Genomic DNA, 25,506 nt, shown 5'->3' with positions numbered 1-25,506 from the left:
AATGACTTGAATTGTGCCCAAGGACAACTGTCCAGTTTGGAAACAAAAACGTGTCTTTGCTGCAGGGCGTGGTTTTAGGATACACATGAAAGGATCAACCAGATATTTTCAAAGTTGAACAACCAAAACTGTATCACCAATTTGGGTAACCCAAGAACTGGCCAGCTGTGGGAATGCCCTCCCATCCCTTAAAAATAAAACAAATAACACAGAGAAAGAATTTAACAATTTTATTAAAAACTGTACCAGTTATTAGAAAAAAAAATCCAAGTATTAAAGTATTAAAAAGCACCAAAGAAAGAAAGCACAAAGCAAATATACTGCACAGATACAAAAAAAAAAAAAAAAAAAGGAGCACTGCCCAGTCACCATTGGTACAGGCAGGAGTCCTGGAGGCACACAACCAGGATAAACAAAATGCTACATTCTCACTGGGTCTCAGTCCATGGCAAAGAAGGTGTGTGCACTTCAGGACTAATCCAGACAGAAATCTCACAGGAGAGCATCAGATTTACTTCTGCAGCAGGACAGTATAATATTCTGGTGAACATTAGAAACCATGGGGAAACCCTCCACTGAGGGTAATAGAAAGTATTAAATACACTGCAAATTCTAGCTCGTTTTACCCTTTTGGTTTTCCAGATGAAGGACTCTGAAGTTTTAAAAAAGAAAAACAAAATGTATCCCATAAAAGTACAAAAGTCATGCAGGAGGAGAAGGGAGAAAATGCGAATCCACATTTCACAGTATTCTCATCAGTGAATTTTACCTAGAAACATGGGAGACTGTACTTCATACCATTGAAGAGAATGGAAGAAGAGATACATGATTAGTTTTACCAAAAACAATACAAAACAACATTCTAGACACCCAAACTCAAATTTAGTGGCAGGTTTTTAAATATACCCAGTGGAAACAGACATTCAAATCCCCTGGGCTGTTTTGAAATTTCCTGATTAGAAGCCTAGCTTCTGACTTTTATTGAAGAAGATACTGACAGTGTTGTCTTCACGTCACACCAGTCTCTCCCCCCTTTGCCATTAAAATTGCCTTTTATAATAGTCTGATAAAAAATGGAGCTGAGGAATCTGTGACGATGCTCTCCTGGAGCTGTGTCTACAAATTAGGGAGACTCCTTTAGATTTAAGAATAACTTTATACATGCAAAATTTTCATAATAGATTTTAAAAACAGTTTAAGAATCTACCCTTCCCACCCCTCCATTCCCCAAAGGCAGCTAAGAGTCTGAAGACAGAACTGAAACATGGCTTTAAAAAACAGCCCACAGACATTAGGTTTCGCTTCCCAGAAACCAACTTCCAGCATGGGATTCACAGGAAGAGACCCTCCTTTCTGTGGCTAGGGGGAAGGTGAGGCACATGGAAGAAAGAAGGGGTAGGGGATGTCAGACTGCATTCAATTTAAGAACACACACATGCACACGCACGCGCACACACACAGGCACACACACACAATTACATTCCAGTGCATTTGATGTGTTTGGTCTTTTCTGCTTTTCCTGGTGGAGAAGAACCGAGCTGTGTAACACCTGCGTGAACACATGCAAACCAAAGAAACAGAGACCACTGAAGTCTATAGGAACTGTAAAAGATTGTTCTGTGATCTTTTATCAATTCCTTGAGGTATTTCTTCTTGCTAAAACAATCAAAGGCAACAGGTAGGCATTTTTGTAAATGATCATAAATGCCAGTTTGAAAGACAGACTCTTTTCAATGACATAATTAAAACCTTTGTTGTCAAATTATGCTAATACTCTATAGTGCTTGGTCCATGTGCAGAGCTCCCATGAATATGGATGAGCAATCCATGGTCCTTTTACTTATAATCCTGAAGTAAATATAGCTGGTAAAATAAGGCAAGACCTCCACATTTCTGCATTCTTGTTTGGCTTCTAGCACATATGTTATGTGCTGTCTGTATTTTTCCCTTTAAAAATACCCTCAATAGCACACCATCCAGCCTGTCACAGTCTCACCATTCCCACAGCTTCAGCAGAGATATTGGTCAGGACCAGTAGCAGAAGGATGAAATTAATTTTAGAGAGTTGAGGGGGTCACAATGCAACAACTGCCTCAAGTCATTTTCCTTTTCCTTAACAAAGAAACTCCCAGGCCTACTAATGGGCAGAATCTGCAGTTTCCCAGAAGAGTGCCAAACCCCAAGCTGAATGAAGTTCAGTCTTGGGTACAGCTCCAGTGACTGCTATGGAGCAACTGCTATGGAGGACTGTAGTAACCTCACGTGCACACATCTCATATAACTTTAATCCACATTTGGGGGGACAAAGCAAACAGCCAGTAGAAAGAAGTTTCTGCAATCACCCTTTCTTTATCAAGAAGGACTGGGTTCCTCTCCTCTCGTCTCTTGTTGATACCTGTCTCCCAAGCAAAGGCTGATAGGGATGTTTCTTTCAGGCCTCTTCTACGGAAAGTTTAGCCAACAACCATCTAATACCAACCAGCTATTTATACTGAGATATGTTATGCAGGAGTTCAGCACTACCAGAGATTATCAGCACGTTGGGAGAAGTCTGCAGCCCCACATACAAATCTAATGGCAACCCCTTCTATGCAAATTCATTGCCTCTTCTGCCTCTGTTGTATCCTACTTATGGCAGTTTGCAGCTATCCCTGGGCAATCACTTTGTGATTAGTGGCTCAGCTTTCAAGAATTGCAGGAAACAAAAGTTAAACTAACTATTCCCTACTAGCACCAGGCCTACCGGATCCCAGGATGGCCAGGGTTACAAGATACTCATAAGGGTAGGAAGCTGGGAAGGGATGCTAAGACCTTCCATCCATCTCTCAAGGAGAAAGAGCTGAGGTCTGAAGCTGTTCTGGAGATGTGTGAAAGGCAAGCAAGACACTTCAACACTGCTGGTATCATCATCAGCAGCTCAAGCTTTTTCTTAAGAACTGCTTGTTAAAATTAGGAATCTGTTTTAGAAGGAAGATCCGACTGTTCTCTCTGAATTGTTAGACTGTGGTTTTACAACAGAGAGAAACAGTATCCCAGTCCTTTTGCCAAGACAACCTACTATCAGAAAATTCTAGCGTACTCCTTCTCCAACAGGACTTAGTCCACATTCCTTGGAAGTGGCTCCCCAAACAATCGGCCTATGTCTGCGCTCACACTATAAGAGGCTCTCTGAGGGGAAGATCTCAGTGCACGCTGAATGGTGCTCACTAACATGGAATGGGTGACAAACAAAAGGGTGATCACATGAGGGATGTGCATCTGTGTATTTGTTGATAAACATGTGAAATCTCCCCACCCTCCAGAGAAGACAGAATCATCTGACCAGGCCAGAAGGAAAAACGAAATAACAAATACCCACTATTTCCTCAAGTAGGTGAGACTATAAGCATGAAGCAGCTCCTTTTCCTCAAGTAAATAGCCAGCCTGCCCCTCAAAATCTACATAAAGCAAAATAAGACTTTTGGGTTGACAGAGCATATTTCCTTTCTCCAAGATATGCAGATATGGAATATAATTAAAATATATTATCAGTGGTTGCAAATCTCTGGCAACAGTAACCACCATGCATATTGCAGGAAGTCAGCTTTTGTCTAGGATTAGCCCTATGTCTCCAATGAAGTATTGTTGTTCAAGGAGGGTTTAACTTAAAACCCTGGCATGACCAGTTTTGATAAGTTTGTTGTTACACTGGGAAATATGGACTGGCAAAGATGTGTCTTTCCCTGAGCCAAATGATTCTATTCAGGCAGTCGGCCTGACTGCGGAACAGTTCCAGGTATTTGTTTCTCCACCTTGAGAACGGTCTTATCCTAGATAAGCTGGTAGGGTTGCACCACCAGAAAGTGCCAACACCAGATCTATCTTTCCAGCTTATGTATCCAGAGCAGACACTGGCATTATTGGCCTGTTTGGTAATCAAGTCAAGGCAGAAGGGAAGGAGAAAGCTCATGATGGTTTTTATCTGTCAAGATGCACTTGCTGAGTCTTTCCTAGTTTGCAGGGCTGTTAGGATGAAGCTTTGATCTACTGGTCTGTGACTGTGCCTGATAAAGAGGCCCTGGCATCCAGTGAGAAAATGCAAGCATCATGTCCTAGAGCATGCTGGCAGGCAGCACTGCCGTGTTGCTACCTGAGCCTCAGCGCTTCCACTCCAGCCTCCTTAAGACCTTCCATTTTCAGAGTCCTCTCCTTAGCATCCAGCTTCCCAGGGGGCCCCAATTCAGTCTGTGCTTGCACTACTCCTCAGGCTTTCCCCCATCAAAGTTCTCGTTCTCCAGTGACCAGCGTTTACTCCAAGCAGACTGTGCAAGGCAAGGCATGGAAAGCCTCATCTCTGCAAAACGTGGGTCGAGAGCGGCTTCCATGCTGCCGCAGCATAGTCGGCAAAAGGTATCACTTGTATCCCTCTGGGTAACTCTGTAGTGCACATGCTTAAAGAAACAATACAAAAACAAAAACAACCCCTCTCCCCCCAAGAACCTCCCGCCCTCCTAAAACCCACCCCCTAAAATATTACTTGAGATTCATTTGTATGAATTATTAATCATCCTGGACAAACATATTACTCTAGCACTAGCTAGAAAAATAACATAAGAGGAGAGAAAAGCTTTTCTCACACAAACTCTCATTATGTTAAAAGAGAGTGATTGGGAATATATAAAAGTGAAAAAGGCTTTGGGACCTCTCTCATGGAGCTAAAGCACATTTTGCCACAGCAAAGCAGGATGCAAATCAAGAAAACGGGGCTGGGAAAGAGGGAGAAAGTCCAAATTTAACTGTGTTCAGCAAATTGTTACCAGACACGACAGTGCAATGATGAGATTATACAAAATACCAGAGAAAGCATGAATTAGAGAAGGATATGCAGAGAGGGGTGGAGAAGAAAGTGTATGTGCAAGTAAACTACTCTTCCCGTACAGTAATGCTTATTTTTCAGAGTGGACCAAGAGCAGAGGAATTTCTCAGTATCTGAAATTAACAGTTGTAACAGGGCTGAAGAACAATTCTCTGGACAGATCTTCCTCAAGCTAGTTTTATAATTTCAGATCTACAACAAGTTGCAGTGGAAATATGGAAATGGTCTGAAAAAAATAAAGTCTGTATTGGTTTTCTGTTAATATTTTACCGTAGTTACCAGTGGGCTTGTGAATTAATGATACTTAAGGCTACACAGAAGTAGCCTTAGATCTTTACGGTTACTTCCTTTTGGTAGGGAAATTTCCCTGCACTGGTCCAACAATGTCAGTCATACGGACAAACTTCTGAGTGCATACAAACCAGGAACTGCAAGGAGATCTCCCTTGAAGTAATATTATTGCTGCTAGTCAGTATATGCTTACAGCAGCCTTCAAACATTACTTAGTGGAGTAATGGATAGACTGTACAGTGTATGTGTCAAACTAGCTGCTAATTAATTTCCCTGCCAAATCCTGAAGCAATTTTACCAGATGCCTGGGACCTAAGCCTTCCTGACCAACCACATTATGGTAAGAGGAAAGAAAAGAACAAAACAAACACCCATCATAACACTAATAAAAGCATATACATTAGCACTGTAGAAGAATGATGCTTGTGTCATATTCCACGGTTTTCAGTTTCTTGCTGGCTTATGGGCATTGTGAAAACTCAACTGGAAGTACACAGTGGTGGAAATTAATAGCCAGCACTAAGTTCAGAAAGGCTTTTAAGAATGTTGTACTGAAACAGTTTGGTCTATCAGTGGCCACGACAAAGAACGACTTCATGTGAGAGAGCTGGAACTGCTGCCCAATGGAAAGATTTAAGAGATTAGATTTCATTGTGATTTTCTCTCACATAAGATACAAAGAAATAAACCCACTCAGAAAACAAGTAAGCTGCTGGATATAAGCTACTTGAATGCTTCATTGCTAAAAAGAACTTTCTTCGTGGAGGAATCAAGCACCTCTGCTCGTGAAAACACCCACAGTGTGTTTAGAGTCATCAATTCCGACATCACCTTTAACTAGCAGCCAAAATGACACTCCTGCACTCTATCACTGACTAACGAACAGGGCAGAGGAAGCTGTTAGCCTAATACCTGCCTCTCCTGCACAGAGGTTACCGGTGCGGGGACCCAGCAGCAAGCTTTACCAAACACACCCACATTCTGGCTTTCCTTCGACAGTGTTGGACAAGAGCTCCCTGCCTCGCAGGGCAGGGAGCAGCAAAGAGGAGTCCATAAAACCTCAAACTTGAAGACGAGTAGAAGAATTTCAGAGTCCTCACATCCGGCCGGCGGTGTGCATGTCTCTCCCCCGAACCAGTGTTTGTTCAGTGCTCCCTGCAGACTGGATGTGGCCTGAAACAGGTGGGTGAAGCTCACCTCTGCCCAGTGTGGTTCCTGTTCGCCTCCACGTTTAAGGCCAAGTTGTGTAGAAAGAGAAAAAGCTGCCACCACACTTGATTTCTGTTCTGCTGATGCTGTAGAGAAGAACAGTTGAAACGAAGTTATTTATATTTCTAAAATTGCAACATACCACTTCTCTTTTCCAATAACAACTCAGTTACACTTTTCAAGAGCAGACACTTTAATCCCATCAGCATAACAAGGGGGTGCAGCAAGGGATGAGGGGAGAGAGGGAAATGATAAGTTCTCCAGAAATAATTGTAGCTCTAACATTACAAAAAGAAAAGAGCAGACCCTTTATGCATTGTGCACAAGAGGATTAAACTTTTTTTTTTGCTTGTAGGATTTTGCAGAGTTTAGCCAAGTGCTGTTTTTAATCAGATTGGCTTCTGAGCCTTTCAAAAGCCCCAGCTGCATGAACAAACAACCTTTTTTTTTTTTTTTTTTTTAAAAAAAAGCCCCCCTTCACCCCAAAAGTAAAAAAAAATAAAAAAATATAACTGGTGATCCATCTGTAAGTGATTTGACACCGTGAAGGTCAAAGGGTTAATCTTCAATTTAAACCACACTGCTGAGACAGCAAAACTCTGATTTCATCTAGTACAAGAAAACACATTCGTGCACACACACACTCCCCCGCCCTCCCCCCACCACATTTTCCTTCCCAGCATCTCCAAGATAATACTGCCCTTTTTATAGCCACTTTTGACAGTAAGCCATAAATAATCAGCCTTGGAGCCCTTTCCTACTGACTGGAGCCAATTAAACCTTAAGCAAGAACATACTTGAAAACACACAAAAAACCCAAACCAAGAGGTTATTTCAGGTCCCATTGTCAGGGAAGAAACATGGGAGTTGAGTTTCAGGGGGACACCAGGCTCCATAATGCAGCTTTGGGGCAGGGACACTGTTCCTTCTTTTGTTGTGTGTAATCGCCCTGCAAAAGTGGCTCCTATTATCCCCCCACCTTCCCGCACTTTAATGGCATCTCACACAAACAGGTGGGTTTCTCTTTACATTGCCCAGCCTGGGATACTATTTCACCTCAATAACCACCCCTCTATTAGAAGTCGGGCTTTGTTTTCTCCTCCAGAATTCCATATTTGCTAAGCAGGACCGATCATTTCTGGAAAACAAAACAAACCAGCCCCAGCCCCAGTCCCCCCACCCCCATCCCCAGCAGACAAGGAAACAGAAGACTGGCTTCCAACAACTCTGCCTCAGTACACAGGAGTTCACGAGAGCACTGAAGCACATTATATGAACAAGATGTTTCAACTTAGAGTAGCCCAACAGGGCAGAACAACACGGTTGCAAGGCTTTCTTTATGTAATCACAAATAAGAGAGAGTTGCAACTGGAGTTAGCATACTGGAGACGTGTCAATAGGCAGTTCTTCAAAGCCCTCCCCAGTATTGGTCATGTTCATATCTCAGCATGGGCAGATCCGTGCCCACACATCACAAGCACACACCAGACAGGCTTCAGAAAACCTGTGCTCACCTTGCATCTTAGCAGTGGTTCGTTCTGCTTACCCTCAAGACCGAATGGTTGTCTCCTGGATTTAGAAGAGCTCACACAGCTCTAATCACACATTTCGACACCCGCCTGTTTGGAGCATAGCCCACAGATGGGAACTCTAGAGCCTGGTATCACTTATTTCAAAGTAACCGGCCCCGATTGTCCAGACATGGCTAGGTTTAGACGAAAACAAGTCTTTCATAAACTGTCCTCTGGGGCTGGGTTACCAACGCCCGAGTTGTTCTCAAAAAGCAAGATGCTTGTTGTTTTGCCGCTCACCTCTCAGTTTGACCAGGCTTGTCCTCCCTTGTCAAACTCAGAGATTTTTCTCACCCTCTTCCACACTTCCAAGCCTGCTCAAACACGCATGTGGAACCACAATGTTCTGATGACATCTAGATACCATGTTTTTACCAAGCTATTGTGGCTTAAGCTGAATAATCCTTAAAGGGAGATCTTTGGTGTAGCATGTCAATGAAGCAGCCCGCAAGCACAGTAACTTCTGCTGCAGTTTCCACAAACAGCGAACTATGCTAGGAGAACAGGATGGACAAACATACTATAGGTGCTCTGAAGGCAATACCGTCACTGTGGCAGATAATTTCATTCCATTGGCAGCCAAAAGGGTAAAGAAGGGTCTTATAGGGAGCTAATATAGGAAACGTAAAAGGAAGTTTAAAAATTGGTATCTAAATCCCTGAACTTGAAATACATCTCAGCTGATCTGGCATGCACAATTTCAACTACCCTGTCAGAAGGACAACTATGTGCAGGAATCCCTGTATTTAATGTCCCACTTCACGCAGGAGGCTGCTTTGGGCTTCTCACACACCTTAATACCCTCTCTACTCCTTAAGTTCTAAGTGTCACAATGTCACCTTAAAAGCAATGATTCTTTGTTCTTCGCTGTGATAGCTTAAAAAAAAAAAAAAAAAAAGAAAGAAAAAAAAAAAAAGAAGAAAAAGGTCGTGTTCGGGGAAAAACAGTGGAAGGAGAGAGCTCATCCTCCTTTTTATTATTTATTTATTTATGTAAGAGGAAAAGGACTTTGAAAGAGCATTGGATTTTGGTTTTGTTTGGTAAATATGACTTAGATATTTACTTTCAGAAGGGCTACAGACTTGCAAGAGAACCAGTGGGATGTGGTATCACAAGCAGTAATTCTGAAATTCTTTTTTTTTTTTTTTTTAAATATTCATACTCTACCATGTTAATTTCACTGCCTATTTAAGCTACTTTTTGGGTACAGCATTTTCTTCTTTCTCCAGTTAAAAATGCTTCCTACTATTTACCTGAGACAGTCAATGAGATTTCCATGCAAGGAAGAGCTGAGTACGAATTACTTCAGCCTTGTTTTCCCTTCCTTATAAAAGCTTAAGATCTCAAATCACTTTGTGAAGGACATTCATACCATTAATTCTGTTTTGAAGTTAAAAAATGGAGCACTAGGCAACCTATTGCCTACAGACTCTAAGCAGGCCGAGGGCAGCTTTCTAGGTTTTATTCTTAGACTGCAGGGCTTCTATTTTCCTGGGTCCATATTTAGCCGGCATTTCCTTCCATGGGGTTGCAGTTCACACACACTTTCACTGGCTTGCAGACTGCAGTAGCCTGCTTGCACTGTCCTCTCCTTGCACTGGTGCTGGGAAGTGAACCAGAGCAGGAAGGTGATTAAGACCAGCACTAACCTGGCAAAAAAGCTACCTCTACTATTGATCAGCTCATCCCCAATCCATCTGATCCACATCACCATGTAGTCAAACTGATGCTTGTGCCAGCACAACAGAAAGGCAGCCTGAGAAAAGAGGAGCAAGCTGGACTGCTTCCATCAGTGGCAAGCCTAGCTACCACGGCTTACAAAACTACGGCTTCACTGCTGGGCTGAGCTGCTTTCTGCGGCACCAGTTCAGTGTGGGACAGGAGCCGCAGATATTCTTTGCAATAGAGATAGAGAAACCAATTTATAGAAAGATCTGTCTGAGCCTAAAAAAAGTACTTTTTGCAAGTTTCAGTAGCTTTTCCCTAGATATGCCTCTGCCAAGACCAAAATACTCAAATATCTCAGGACTGTTTTCTTTTTTTTGAGGGGGGGTGTTTGGATTTTTTTTATTATTTTTTATTTTTGTTTTTGGTGTTTGTGGTATAGTTCAGCTGCCAGGAAGGACAGAAAGCCCAGGAGAATGACTCCATGAATTCAACATCTGATTTTTTTCAGTGGTATGTTTCAAGTCAACTCTTACAGACTCAAGGCTATTGTGGCACAGGTTTATGTTTTTCCTAAGCTTTGCTATGCTGACTGCACCCTCACCAAAGCATTTCAATCCTCAGACTCACTACTGCAGTAAGGTATCAAGGATGAACTCTTTGCTACCTCCTTGTAGTAGTAACACAAGGAACATTTCAAACCTCCTTTTCCAAGATGGAAAGAAACCCCTTTTGCCCTCTATACTACTTGAGACTGAAGAAGACTAGAGTTGTGAATACAGTAAGTCAACACAAAGCTGGAAACACATAAAAACATTTCCTATCACAGCTGCGGCTTTTTAAAGGGGATATCCTTAAGAGACTGTCTGTCTGAGATGTTAACATGAATGCTTCAGTGAGTCACAAGGAAAGGAAAGGGCATTTTACAGGAAAAGTGTACTATGCAGAGAAGTAACAGTACATTAGCAAAGCCTACTCCATGAACTGTGCTGGTAAAAGCCAGAAAACTGGTAAACAAACACATAAAAATTGCAAGAACCTTCCTGGAAACAAACAAACAAAAAAAGAGACAGAACTGACCTGACATTTGTTCCTTCCCCATAATTATTACTCCTAATACATGTTTAACACTGTCAGTATACAAATATACATCTGTCAAAAACCACCCCAGATATCAAAAGCTTTTTGCTCCTTTCAAGCCCTTGAACATGGTGCTTAAGGGAAGAATAGCATGGCTAATACACCTAAAAGAAAGTTCTGTCCCTCTGCCAGCTCCTTGAGTCCTTAGGCATAAAGATTTAATAAATGAATAGGATTCACATTTCCCTCTGACGGACGTGCCATTATATCTTTGAAAAATAAAGAATACGTTCATCATATACACCTATTGTATGTGGGTATGGCACATTTCTATCACACATACTGAAGCATGCACCTGTCTTCCCTCTTCAGCATACGGGCGGTTTTTGACTTCGCTTCATGATTTACAGATCATTAAGGGTCAAAGTCCGATCCTGTCCTAACTGGAAAGTTTAAAATATGGACGTAAATGGCAATATTATAGCAAAAGAAGAATACTGGCATATGTGCACATAAAAACATCATTCTTCCTTTAATGACTAATACAAGCATTAGCAGTAAGTTGTTGGGGTTTTATTTATTCACTGAAAACAAAAATACTCGCACACCGGGAGCAGTTGCTGACTCATCGCTGAAGGCTGTTTTGGCTGCCAGGTGGCTGGAGGCGCATTGTGCTACCACAAAATATGCTGCAGCTCAGAAAGACTAGAAAGTCACAGTCCCCAAGGCAACAGAGGTTACAGGAGGTGTCCCCAGTTGGAGAGAGAAACGCAGGCCCGTAGAAGTCAAATCCAGATCTTTCCAGCTGTGATTCCGAATGACTGAAGAATAATGCATGCTTAAAAAGTGAAAAAAAGGAAAAGGAGACAGCAACAGAGAACACATGAAAGAGGAGCTTGGCAGCACAAGGCCCTTCCCGCCTCGCAGAGCCCCTGGCTTGGCTGCGATGGGCAACATTTGTGGTGGAGGGAGACTTCTCCCAGGAACAGCTCCCTTGGCCACAGCCCCAGCTGGGCTTTGTGAGGTGAGGTAAGCAACACGTGCCTGTGAGGAGAAGGATGCGCAGGAGTGTGTGCAGGGAAACCTGGAGGGGAGGGACCCAGTGCAGGGCAGAGACCCACCCAGGCGGGGCGCAGCAGACCTCAGATGGGCCCTGGGCACAGTGGGGCAGGTGAGCCCTTCCCGGGCCGTCTCGCAGCTCAAAAACAAGCAGGCAGCCACTCGCTCGCGCCTTCCTCTTGTGCCGAGGCTGCAGGAAGTGGAAGCAGACAGGCGCCATGGCAACAGGCAGCTGACTGCGAGCTGGGAAGGGCAGCCACCGGCCAGCGCTTTCCCAGGCCCGCTGCACCGGCCGGGGGCACGGCGAGTTATTTTCCACCGCAGGGATGGGAAGGGGGAGGCAAATAAGGGTCCTGCACTTCCACAGGCCACACCTGGGACTGCCTCACCGCAGGACACTGCCTGAGGAGGGTTTGATCCTCATCATTGCAGAGGCGAGGGCACAGCAGAGACGCCCAGGCCATCCCTCCACTTCCGCAAGGGCTGCAGAGAGCAGCGCAGCACCCAGCCGGGCAGCAGAGGCACATTTATTTACTCAGCGTTTACCCCAACTCCAAGGCACCATCCTGCATGGGGGTGATCCCCCTAGTGACTACAGCATACCTCAGGGTTTCGGTCAAAGTAAAACTTGGGAAGTTTTGCAGGACAACACCCCGGCGGGGCGAGCGCGCCGGGGGAGCCGCGGGCAGGCAGGTGCAGCGCCAGAGCCTGCGGGCACAGCCGCCTCTCGTCAGCAGCTCGGATGACTCACAGGCTAAATTTAGCGAGCGATATAAACACGGCAGCCGCAGCGCAAACACTGCCCGGCAGATCCCTTCTCACGCACGGCGCCCTCAGCCCACGTCTCCTCGCTCGCCGAGGTCAGCGCGGCCTCCGGGGGCTTGGGGCTGCTCGGAGGGCCCTGCCGAGGGCGGCTGCAGCTCCCCAGCACCAGCCAGGGGTAAGGGGTTACATCAGAAGGCCTCATTAGGGTTAAAGGAGTTGCCTCACCACTTTATTTTTAGATTGCTATTCTTTCGGCTGCGGTGCGGTCCTCAGAAAGATTACTTTGCCATTGGCGAGGGTAGCTACCAAGGGGAAAAAAAAAAAAAAAAAACACAAAACAACAAAACAGAGACTATAAAAGGCTAGCAGGACATTCCTCTTCAATGGCTTGAAACAAAGGAGGACTCTGCAGTTGGGCCCTTGCTTCCCTGCCTTTCCACCATAAAACTTAATTGAGTAAAATACAAACATACACACTCCTACCATAAATAATCAGTCCCAGCATCTCATCATCCCCCTAAGAGATGGCAGTATCTTAATAAGATCAACCAATCTGAGCGTGGACTGGAGGCAGAACTACTGGGTTCCAGTCAGTGATCACTGCATGATCTCAGACAAGTTATAACCTGCGTTTCCTACTCTCCCACACTAAAAAATAAGTGGGATATTACCACAATTATTTCTTAATTGAAAAATAATTTCTCAACTGTCTGACTGCTCTGAGTAGAGAGCACATCACCGCTGCTGTGGTTCACGTGGTACTGTGAGAACTGAAGAAATGTAGCACAGCCTGCAAAGAACACTGGGATTTTACAGGAGAACAAGAAGTACTGTATGTTATTTAAAGCACACCATGAGACTGCAGGTGATGTCAGAAATACTGTAAAATAGTTCACTATATATCACTCGTACTGCCCCAAAGGATTATTCCATATCCTTTAGTAGCAGCAGTTGTGATGTTTTAAGATTGTAGCCCCACTGCCTGAAAACACACCATGTGAAGGATTCACAGCAGTCTGTTACAGAGTCCTCATTTCTCTCCTGTCACCAGGCTCCCTTATCCTCTGCCCACTTCCTCTACCAGAGTTAGGCAGGAAGTTTTGCTTTTTAACATTATCCACTTTTTCAAGCAGGAACAAAAACCATAATATATTTAAATCTTTTGTCAGATGAAAGCACAGAGAAAAAGAATAGATTATGCTGATGCAAAAGTTCTGTTTTTTATTAAACTAATGCATAATGGTTGTATGCAACTACCACATCAGGAGTTCATACAGCCCAGCCTCCAACAGCAGCCTTTTGTGGCTGCCTGAGGAAAAGCAGAGGGCAACTATACGCAATAGCTCCCCCTAATACTCTGTCAGCATCTAACTATTTTGAGCTTACGACTTCCTGAGTCAGATCTGGTTTCTGTTTACCTAGTGACCCTTTCTATGGCCATAAACTTGTGCTAGTTCCCCCTGAACCCAGGTAAAGAACTGTGATGCACAATGTCTCTTGAAAAAGAGCTCCAGAGCTATTTATTGCATGGAAAACAAAACATCTTATTTACTTTGTGCTGGCTCCTACTAGGTTGATTTGATTTTGCCTTTGTACTGGGATAAGCAGGTTTATCCATTCCTTCACATCAGTTTTGATTTCTGTTTAATATTGCTGCCATATCCCCCTTGCTTTCTGTCTCTCTTAGCCTTATCAGTCCTAGGCCATTTTTTCTTTACACATCTGGAAATTTCATCTTGCCTTTCTCTGAACCTTCTACAGTTCTGCTGTATCATTTTTAGAGACAGAAAGGAAACCAAAAGTGCATGCAACATTCAAAATGTAGGAGAAACATGGATTTATGTTCTTGCTCTTCATTTCCTTTCTTAACACGCCAAAGAATTTTATTTCATGTCAGAACTGAAAAGGTCAGGCAAGTTTCTTTTAACCTAATGTCAAGTAATCAGCTCCACTGGCAGCAGGATTTGGGAAACATCAGAACAGGTGCAAGGCAAGGGCCAACAGGTTGCAGTGTCACTTACAGACATGAGGGAAGGTGCACTTCTGAGCCCACCACTTCCTTCACTGTCATTTGTCGAAATGGAAAAAAAATTTAACAAAATTAAGAAAATATCTGTCCCCACTTTCCCTTATCTAGATTCTGATTCCACTAACTGCATGAACGCCTCTTCCCCACTACAGCATACTCAATTCCTCAAGCCTAGTATCCCAGTTCTACAGCTTTGCCTCTCAGTCTTCCCAGCCTCATACCCAGCCTCTCCCCTGCCCTCTAAACTGGGCTCACCCACATAGGGAGTTCTCAGCCTGGTTCTTTCCCATGCCACACTCCTGCATCCTGAGCCAGAAGCTCAAGTTCTGCACCAACTGGCATCCCACAGCCAGCAGAGCTGAACAGAAGATCCCCTGCTTTGCACAGCAACACGGACCAGCCAGAAGCAGAGATCTTGAGATGCACTAACCTACTCTGGAAACAAATGAAAGAAAGCACTTACCCCAAGCCTCAAAGAGACTGCAGGTACAAGTAAGGAGTTGCTGGTGCTACAGGCTGAGCTGCAGGACAGTTTGGGAATCTCTGCATTACATTATTATAAGTTTTTTTTTTTTTCTTTTAGTGTATAGTCGTCATAACAGACAGTTTCTTGTAAATAATTTCAGTTAAAAAATTTAAAAAGTAACCATTAAAAATTCCCTGAATGTCCTCAGTAGACAATGGAGAAAGCCTGGTGGAGTTTGGGATGAGCATTGCACATGTAATGCCTTGCGCCCATCATCCTGCAGTGACGAGTTTCTGACAGGACACTCAGACTCCCTGTTGCATAAGCAGAAGTGTCTCAGAGGATGCCTCAATAATTCTCATGAGACACAGAGGGGGAAAAATATGCAAAACATAACAAGTTTCACTTTCAAAGGAAAATAACATTTCCTCCCGGACATTTTCAGTGTCATTAACTTGAGGCAATTGGGTATATGTCTGGTAGCTTGTCCATAACTGGTGGTTATAGGCATCCAGACTCCACAGGCTGCTCGGGCCCACGGCACAGTGACAGCACGAGTTATTTGCTGAACCAAGTGGGGAATATTCAAAAACAAAGTTTTCTATAGCGAGATTCATGGAGGCTATTTGAGCATGGTCAGCATATCTAAATCAACTGCAGGATTCCTGATGTGTTGGAAAGGGGCTTTGTTGTTGTTTGTAATGCACTTATTTACTCAAGAAAGCTCAGCTCTGATTCAGCATCTGGTTCTCATTGAGGCTCAGCTTTTTTTAAACCAAGCTTTCCAGATGGGTTGACTGAAGCACAAGGAGGTCAAGAGACTTGTCTGAGGTCATACAGCAAGTCAGTGGCTCTGCTTGGACTGGAGCCCAGAACTGTTCAAGGCTACCACTCCTTGGCTCTTAAAGAGACAATTTTATCCCCTGTGAAGTGATCTTATCACCATGAAGAAGAAACGTGAAAAAACAGTCCCCTCAAAGCTGCAGCCTGCTTCAAAAGAGTTATTCTATTTGGAAGAAGCTGTAGCGTTCCAATGCCTTGATGGACCAGGTCAAACCAGAGGGGTGTGATACTGATGTACGGTGTCACCCATCTCACGCTTATGTAACCCACATGCTCCTGTAGGGTGGCTCTGCACCACTGCTGCTGCCTCTAGCTTTCTACTCGCATTCCTTCCAGCAGTGCATCAGATCACAAAATTCACTGTCAATTGAAGCTGAAACCTCTCCTCAAGGCACGAGAGGTCAAGTGCAGTGAGGACCTGAGGAAGAGCCCAAGCACTTGCTGCCATGGCCTGGACAAGGCAGCCCAGGCAGCACATCTCTGCTGACTGAGCAGCAGGCACACAGAGCCCAGCTCTGCTCTCCACAGCGCTGAGTGTACCCTTCGAGCTCAGTCACAGGCTGGGTTAGAGTGAGCAATTCAGACAGAAGGCACACAGATCCCATGGCAGAGGCACGCTTGCTCCAAAGCAAGAAAGATGGGACAGGTACTGAGGTCTCCCTCAGAAAGCATGATTTGGCTCTGTGTTTGTTTTCCAAGGGCAGAGTGAGAAACGCATAATGGAGGAAGCATTGCCAGGGGCTACACAGCCTCAGACAGGTAAAAGGTACTGAAGAACTTCAGAATACATAGGTGGTCTCACGCATCATCCAAAGAGCTCTGTGGAAACTGAATCAACTGCTGCTACTTTAGGAACACTGAGCTTTGCTCAATCCTTTCCTAATAAATTAGGATCTTAAAAAGATTAAAGTCACAGAGTGCTAGGAACATTGTGTTATTGCTCTAGCACTGTTCTAAGGATGAAAAGCCAGGTTTTAAACTACCATATTCTGTTGAATATATTAATAGGAAATAAAACCCTGAAAATGGTGCACATGCCAAAAGCAAGCATAGGTGCAGCCAATTTTCTTATTCTTACAAGATGCATACCCAAAAATCTTTTGTATAGCCAAGAACCACAAAACGAATACCACATAGCTCAGGGAGCCCAGGGAAGAGATAACAGTGACTCCCCAGGGTTCCCAGTGTGGGATGGGGTTAGGCAGTGTGTGTTGCCGAGTCCAATGACAATTCAATGACGTCAACCTCAGCAGCTATTGCCCATTCAGTTCCCTCTCGCAGCCAGGGATGTACAATAACCAGCAGCCTTTGTGTCAACACAGCCTTTCTGCTGCAGTAGCAAAATGAGAGCCATACCTGAACTGCTGGAATGTTTCACAAAACTCAAGAGCCACGTGAGGACAACTCTTCAGCTGGCCAGATGATTTACTCCAACACCAGAAGTCTCTCCTAACTCCTCCTGAAGGAGCATGTACTCCTTCTTTTCACAGGTTTTCAGATAAGATGTTTTGTAGTCTCCAAGAAGGGGCACAGCTTGTTGAAAAACAGACTCGCTCTCTCTCAGGACTTCACAAGACCACACTGGTGTGACTAACTTTGTGGTTTTCTAAATCTGATTCAAGACACCACTCTGGAAAGTTGGTTTTGACCAAATGGTTGAGATGGGCTGGAATGGGGCATCCAAATCTGGGATTAGTTTCACAGCAAGCTAAATGACAGCCCAGTTTTCCACGTCTCAGACTGCCACTTCCAAACCACAACACATTGTAAACCAGTTCATGTGTCTCCAGAGAGACTTGCTTTCTTCTTCAGCAATCAGCTGGGAAGAGTCACTGCACACAGGACAGGGGGGCTTCTGCACGAGAGATACATGCCAAAAGCCAAAGGAAAACCTCCACACAGGGTAGGGAGGGAAGGGACTGGGCATAACAACAAAACACTCCGTGGGGAAAAGTGCCTTGGACACTAATTTGTGCCTCGGTACTTAGTTTTCCTGGCAGACAAGAAAGAATCCCTTAACAGCTCCAAATGCCAAGGCCTATCCCAGGGTCAGGCTGTGGAGAACCACTGGCTGAACTACTCCATCCTTGGTTAAGGTTCTGTATTTTTGTTTTGTTTTCAAATTTAAATGGCTGAACAGCTCCCCCTCCTTTACTACTTGTTGCTCTTCCAGTCCAAACAAAGACAGCAGAGCTCCTCCTCTGCTGGCTGCACGATTGGGTAGTGCAGGCGGATGCTTTTGTTTACTAACTCTCCCACATGCTTGGCTGACGGCAATTCGGCTGGCCGGGCAGTCCTGGCTGCAGTCCTGAGCGTGGTACTGGGAGCCCCTGCTGCACACGCAGCCGGCAGCTCACCCGCGGCTGCAAAAGCCAGACCAAGGGCAGTTTCAGAGGGTTTTGGGTGGGTATTCTCGGATGCCTTCCCAAGGCACAGCCATCAGATAGGTACACTCCCCGAGATGAACAGGGTCAGGTTACAACCAGTTTCACCACTTCGCTCCAGGGCTCCTCCACGCCAGAGATGGCTAAACCTTCCCTTAGCTGAGAGACCCTGGCTGTAGACAGCGGGCCCTTCAGCTACTGTTAGTGAAAAGGTGGCACTGGGGAAAACCCCATTCAATCTAGTAACATACAGTGAAAAGCTTGTGGTGGTTCATTTTCTGTAGTTTGCAAAATGACATTCATAGCCCTATCTACATTTCAACAGGTTAATCTTCCTCTTACAGCTTCTTTAATAGTCATGCTGTTTGAATATGAAGAACCCCGTTTCCCTCATGTCTTTCATGTCACAAAGAGAACCAAAACTTTGCCCAGCCACAGGCCACATTCTCTGACCAAAACAAAGATCCTCACTTACCTTTGAGAAGAATTGCAACAGATCCCCACAGTTACAGGGCACTGACTCACTTGGAGTCACACTCTGAAGTCAGCAAGAACGTTAGCTTCTTCATATGCAAGCGGGTACACACTCCACAACACCTTGTTGGACTTGCACACAAGTAGAAAAGTGCTGCCTACTGCTAAAGTTTGGTCACCTGTGCCAAACTCTATGGCTGGGATTTTCATTTCTTCACTATTCAACAGAGGAAGGAGGGCAAGGAAGAATCTGGGTTTTTAAGGATGCTGGTGTTATTTTGTTTCTTTGAAAAGCAGTGTTTCTTCTTTTTGTTTGTTTTGTTTTTATAGAAAACAAAAACAAGATTCTGGAGTGTGGTTTTCAGACTCGATGGCATCTTACAGCTGTCTTTTGTTGTGAGGAAGTTAGTCACAAGTCTGAGACACTAGCTAGGACTGTCTCACAGAGGAGCTGCTAGCAAGTCTAGCACAATCGAAATACACTGCAACACGTGAGACAACTATCCCTAAACAACAAGGAGTGTCAAAACAGACTCTGGGCTTGTTGTCATCTCCAAGATGAGGAACTGATATAAGCCACAGCCAGCCAGCTGTGCCACAGAAGAGACAATGCTGGTGGTGAGGAGGGTAGAGGAAAACAGTAAAAGCTGTAATAAAAAGCAAGGGGGAGACAGCTGGAGAAAGTACCAGTGACCCTGCTGCTGCTGAACCAGAAGAGCTGGAATAGCAACAGCAACCTTCCCAAGCAGCAAATCCAATCCCACACACGCTCTTCTCTCCACTTGCCAATCTTTACAAAGAGCCACCAAACCAGCATAAGCAAAACACACAGGGATACCACAGCTTTCATCACTGCTGGCAGTCTGCTGCCTCAGGCAGCAGCCTGCTTGGCTGATGCCTGGAGCCAGGCTTCAGGAGCACCACTCCTGGATAAGTAAGCCCCCACCTTCCCCTTTGGAAACACCCTACCCTCTGTATGTGGAGCCGGTGGAACTGGTCTGCAATGCACTGCAACTTCCGTGCAATCTGCACCTCAGCACGCGCCTCCTGCTGACCTTCCTGAGGCTCCTCTTGGAGGTGTGGATCCAATGCAAAGCCAACTGGAGGGACGTGTAAACGGTAACCAGCATTCCCTACAAGACAGAGATCAGAAGAGTTGCTCTCCCAGCACAAAGAATAGCTCTTCTATTCAGTACGCTTCATGCACACTGAAAGAACTGCACATAATCCTGAGTTTCTGACTCTTTTTAAAGTCCAGTTTCTGAAGCCCAAACAATGACCACGTACTGTAAGCATGCAGTAAAACATTTGCTCAGCTTTTAAGTAGACATATCCATTAAGCAGAACATTGTGTTGCTTCCCCTAATCAAATGACTGATAGGATCTTTGGCACTTGTTGTTTTTTTTTTTTGCTTGTTAACAGTTCAACGAAGTGCTGAGGTGCTGGTTTTGTTTTTTCTACACTTTTTCCAACATTTCTGCCTCAAGTTGTCACCCATTAAAGATTGCTGCATCTTTTCTGTCAGACTTCTCAGGAATTTAGTTGGACCAATATGAAATAAGGCTGGATCAGATATGCAAAGCTGAGTAGTGTCCTATCAGTTACTTATAAAATACTGCATGGACATGCTACATATTTAGCAACTTGAACTCCATGAAAGAACCTAAAAGCTGTCCCACTAAGTGGGGATTTTTGCATTTCCATCTCTCCACTGAAAACTTCAAGGAGTCTTCCCATGTGGATGAGACAGCACAAAAGGTTAAAAAAAAGTAGGCAAACGGTAGGGTATGAAGGATGGTGAACACTTTTATGTCTAGCAATACAACAAAATGTGACAGAAGTGAAAAAGAAAAAAAAAGGGAGTATCAAGTACAGCAGAAGCACTGAGCAAGCGCCTAGATCCTGCAGTGACAAGCAAGGGTAAGAAGATACAAGTCATCTCTCCTCAGGGAGTATGAGAGAAGCAAAATAATTTAAGTCCTTCAATTAAATGCCCTAATGAAAGAAACTTTGCCTGATTGGGGAAGTGCTGAAGGGACAGTTTCCTTGCTGAAAAGCTGGTGACATTGGAGTGCTCTTACCATAGAAGAGTCTCCGGGGCTCTTCAGTGACTCCACAAGGCAACATAACATCCTGACTGGAAGAGGACGGGCTGAGTGTTTGAGTTGCCTTGTCCTGCTGCTCAGGATGCCTGACACCGGGACCACAGCAGTGTGTGAGGGGAAATAGTTGAAACCTCCCCAGAAGGCAGCTGTAGGACTGGTTCTGTGTGAAAATGCCTGTTGCAGTCATCTCACCAGGCTGACCTGCAAGTCCAAAGTCATCAGAGTGAAACACGTCATCGTCCAGCCCATCCAGGCTAGAATAGTCCTCTTCCAGGTAGCTGGGGCGATCCATTGCTCCTGCAATAAAGGGACATTTGAGGAAACAGCTAAGACAAGAATCACATCCAGGAGACAATGCCTTCTGCTCCAACAGTAAGGCACAGGTCCTTCTTTTGTGCCTGTCTGCCCCCCTCCCTCCCAGCACAGCCCATCTGCATGGGCACGAGAGGCGAGTGACTCAGTGGCAAAGATCAGGGCTTTGTGGAAAGTCCTCGAGTGCCTGGCCAGAGAGAGCCAAACTTCACACATCCAAGACTCCACCCACGACTCCAATCCCACAACTGGTCACAAGGAGGGAGCCAACCCCTAGCCTCAGCACATCAAGAGACACAGTTGTAAAAAGCAACCCCAATCCCTCAAATTATCCTGTGCCAGTCAACTTCTCTGGGGTTTGCTCTGCTTTGGCCTGCTGCATTTGAACTTTATGGTATGCCCCATTCACTTTTTCCCCGACTGTTGATGAAGTAAAGCTCATAATCACAAGGCTGCAAGGCCAGGCTTTTAAGAAATCCCAGTGGTTGCAAAACTCACAAGAGCTGGCAAAGCTGTGTCTGTGAAGCTCTCTCTCTCTAACTTCTCCCTGAACGGGCCAACTTTCCCTTCGACTTCCCATCTCTTCCCTCAGCTCAACGCAAGACACCTCCCAAACTTGGCAACGCAGCCGCTCCGTTACCTGTCTCACCCTGAGGTCTATGCACACAGTCAGTGCATGGGCTCATCCTACTGCTAAAGGAACAGACACTTGCCAGCATCAGGGTTTAAGGCAGATTTCTGTAATTGCCACAGCAACAGCTCCTGAGCCCTGCTGCAGCACAAAACTGGACAAAGACAGGAGAAGAAAAACCACCACAGAAACAAACCCTACAGCACTCCTTCAGAGCTCCTTGCCAACACACAGTCATTAGAAGCAGGTTTACCAAAAAAGCCACGAGTCCCTTGACTGTTACCTGTGCATCTAACCCCATTGGAAGACAGTCTCCTAAGAGATCCATCTCCAGGATTTCCACCCCGTTCCAAACCAGGCCGTGAAATTCACCTCTTCCCATCTCTTCCTTTGCTCTGGCTTGCGAGGAAGCACTTAACAGAACGGAAGACTAGCGAGAGGAATTTCAGGCCTGAAGGAGACAGCAACAACAGCTTCGTGAGGACGTGCTCGGCGCCCCCACCTCCCCCGGGAGCCCACACCGGTACCTGCGGGAGGGGAGAGAGGGGGGCCCGGCCGCCTGTCACCCGCAGCCCCCGCAGCCCGGCTCTGCCCCCGGCCTTTTGCTTCCTCCTGCCCGGCAGAGGCTCGGCCCGGCCCGGCCCGGCGCGGCCCCCCCGGGCTCCCCCTGCAGCCCCGCAGCGCTGACAGGCGGCGGCGGGCGTGCAGCGGGGCGGGCTCGGCGCACACGTGCGTGCCAGCACCCAAACAAAGCTGAAGCTGAAGCTGAAGCCGGCCGCCAGCTGCGCCGCGCTCCCCGCCGAGCCGCTGCCCCCCGGCACCGGCACCGGCAGCCGCGGAGAGACCGAGCCCGAGCCCGAGCCCGAGCCCCAGCCGCCGCCCCGGGGCACGCTCCCTGACCGCCGGTAGCGGGGCCGCAGCCCGGCACTCACCGCGGAGCGGGACCGGCCGAGCCGAGCCGAGCTGCGACGGAGCGGAGCGGAGCGGAGCGGAGCGGAGCCGAACCGGACCGGACCGGACCGGACCCGGCTGAGCGTCCCCCGGGGCCGCCCCGGGAGCGGGAGCCGCCGCCGCCGCCGCCGCCTGCCCGCCCCGGAGTGCGGCCGCCGGGCGGGCCGCGAACAGCTGACGGCGGCGCCGCCCCCCCGCCCGCGGCCCGGCCCCGCCCGCCGCCCAATGGCGCTGCGCGAGGCAGCGGGGGCGGGGCGCGGCGCGAGGGGCAACGGCCGCAGCGCGTGAGGGGAGGGGGGGGCGGCCCGGCCCGGCCCCTCCCTCCCTCCCGCCTCAGCCGCCCCTCGCAGCGGGCCCCGGTCCCCCGGGGCGGAGCGGAGCGGAGCGGAGGGCTCAGCCCGAGCGGCCGCGCTCTTCAGGGAGAGCGGAGACAAAAGTGGCTAAAAGCGGGGCGCTCCGCACAGCGCTGCCCCTCCGTGCCCGGGCCTCGCAGGTAACACAGCTCGCCCCGTGCCCGGCGCGCTGCCCGCAGCCGTTAGCGCCCAGCCGAACGCTGGGTACCCTGAGGGACCGCCCGGCGTGCGGGCACTACGCAGAGCCAGCACCCCGGCTAGCAAGGATAAATTCCCAGCCGTGTCACTGTGAAACCCCCTCACTGAGAAGGTTAAGACAGACAAAAACCAACCCTCGCGCTCCAAGCAGCAGCTTACCCTTTTTTCACTTACTCCACCGCTGCTCGCACCCACAGGCTGCGGGTGCCTTCCCTGAGCCCAACAGCAAAATCTCGCCGAGCTCAGGGGCGCAGGATCGGGCTCCTCAGCGCAGAGCAGCGCCCTGTCAGGTTGCCTTTAAAGTACGTAACAAGAGCACTTAGAGAGGAGATTTTAAAACCCAGCTGGCAGCTGAGTAATGGTGATTGCTGTCAAGCCTGCCACACGGTTACTGAGGTTTGGAACTCAGATGCAGGAGAGGGGCCGGGTTGGACACTGACTGGTAGCAAGGTGAGGAGAATTACTTTCCTCGGGTGACACTGTCCTGGTGCGGCTCTGTGAGCCTCCACAGGTAAATGCTTCGGAGCCGCTGTGATTTTGGGTGAGGTATTTACAATTGTTGTTAACAGATCAGCAGGCTAGTAACATGCATCTTCCCCAAGGAACCTATTTCTTTTTTGATTCACGTTCATGAGATCTTTTTTGCTCTTTAATTTGCCAGAAAGGCTTTTTTACAAGAAGATCAGTGCATGTCTGACTTGTACATCACCATCAAGTGGAAAAAAAAGGGGCTTGTTTCTTCTGTTTTCAGTAGGGGCCTGGATCCTAAATTAATGAAGCCTAGCTGCCCACTTTTCATAGTCGAGGGAGCTGGGAGTAGGAGGGGGAGGGAGTACTATCAAAAAAAAAAAAAAAAGGCAGCAAAAGGCATTCTATATCTTCAAGATGTTCAAATTTTGTCACACTGATGGTCAGGCCCTGGCAAGATGCCAGATGCTGGAGGGCTACTTCTGATTTGTATGTGCATTGCTATAAATAAAAAATGAATGCACTGCAATTCCAATAGCTTATGTCTTCCAGACTGAGTAATAACTGCCTGCTGGTTAGGCTCATTAACAGTAAAAACAGTACCTGATCGGCTTTGTTTTCATCTTGGTGAGTCGCAGTTGGGGCCACACTTTATATCCCCAGAGGCTGCATTTTGGGAACTCCTACTGTGTAGAAAATGTATGGAAACTGAAATCTATGTACATAATCAGGCTGGATGGTAAGAGAGCTCAGGAAGGATATTTGTGCCTTTCAATGATTAAAAAAAAAGATATGGCAGCATTTCTAAGAGAGGGGACTCAGAGGGATTCCTTGAGGAAATTAGACATTGTTAAGAAATGGCTCCGAGTAAATAGACCGAAACCAAGACAGAGACAGTGAGTCTGAAATGGAAAATTGTGAACTGAGGGCAAGTTATACCACCGAGCTCACTGCATGCTGCAGGGAGAGTCTCTACAATAGCACAGAGACGAGCGTCGTACCTGGGGACTGGAGCCCCGGGGACAGATACTCTGCCAGCATTTTGTTGCTCATTAATGTGCATGGTAGTCAGCTCATTCAAGAGATTAATCTAAAATCATGCGCAGTAGTGTCCCACTGACATCTGTGGAGGGAAATGTCATGCCAGCCTATAACCCCTTGGTTAGCTTGCTGTGGCGCTCAGAACAGAAGAGAACAAAACTGCTTGTTTCATTTAGTTCCTCCCCCCCATACATATCCCCTATGTGTCTTCAGAACTATTTCTTTTTATTTTACTGACAAAATGCTATTGTCAGCACTGCTCTGTAATTGCAGAATGCGTTGTAATCTTAGGCACAGGTTTTGCTAGCTACTCTGCCTGGGTGGGCTCCTGAAAACCTCACAGGGCCAACTTGACGTTGGGGGGGTAGTCTTTGCTAAAGTCCCACCTTTTGAAATCAAAAGCCTGTGTCATCATCTCTGTTTTCATTTCTATTTTTCTAGCTCTCATGGTTGGAATAGGGAAATTAAGAGTAGCCTAATGGATCATAAAGCAAAGCATGACCAAGAAAAACGCTTGGGGTTGATTGTGTTTATTTTATTATCTTAAGAGCATGGGGTCAATCCGATGATTTTTCAGGGAGCTCTGAGTGCTTAGGATTGGAAAACACTGTATTCTTCCCTTACACATACCATCAGGCCTACCAACTCTGTTCTACCACTGCAGAAACATTTACTCTTGTGTGACGCAGAAAAAGCCCAGCCTGAATTTCAGGTTTTGACCGTCCTTGCACATTCCTCATACGAGCTAACCTTGC

The 25,506-nt window shown here is 46.4% G+C and overlaps 1 protein-coding gene across 8 annotated transcripts; it reads right to left on the bottom strand.

Annotated features, from left to right (window-relative positions):
- Positions 1-221: 221 nt before the first annotated feature.
- Positions 222-22,756, bottom strand: BMF (Bcl2 modifying factor). Of its 8 annotated transcripts, none has more exons than XM_082761449.1 (5): positions 22,673-22,756; positions 22,024-22,191; positions 20,774-21,094; positions 19,661-19,824; positions 222-6,441 (listed from the first exon to the last, which is right to left on the bottom strand). In XM_082761449.1, the coding sequence occupies exons 3-5, from the start codon at positions 21,087-21,089 to the stop codon at positions 6,340-6,342; spliced, it is 582 nt and encodes a 193-aa protein (XP_082617575.1). In that variant the 5' UTR covers positions 21,090-21,094; positions 22,024-22,191; positions 22,673-22,756; the 3' UTR covers positions 222-6,339. The 8 variants fall into 8 exon arrangements, with proteins under 8 accessions (XP_082617575.1, XP_082617580.1, XP_082617578.1 ...); XM_082761454.1 differs by having other exon boundaries at positions 20,999-21,094; XM_082761452.1 differs by having other exon boundaries at positions 20,774-20,998.
- Between the last annotated feature and the right edge of the window lie 2,750 nt (positions 22,757-25,506).

The sequence above is a fragment of the Aythya marila genome (assembly GCF_965140915.1).
Source record: "Aythya marila genome assembly, chromosome: 5".
NCBI classification, from domain to species: Eukaryota; Metazoa; Chordata; class Aves; order Anseriformes; family Anatidae; genus Aythya; species Aythya marila.
This window is presented reverse-complemented; position numbering and strand designations above follow the sequence as displayed.

Excerpts from the sequence above, each read along its gene's own strand:
- BMF (XM_082761448.1), bottom strand. Across the intron at positions 19,825-20,773 it reads GCCCCGGAGACTCTTCTATG|GGAATGCTGGTTACCGTTTA; the intron begins GTAAGAGCACTC and ends TCTGTCTTGTAG. Across the intron at positions 6,442-19,660 it reads ACCGGCTCCACATACAGAGG|CATCAGCAGAACAGAAATCA; the intron begins GTAGGGTGTTTC and ends TCTTCTCTACAG.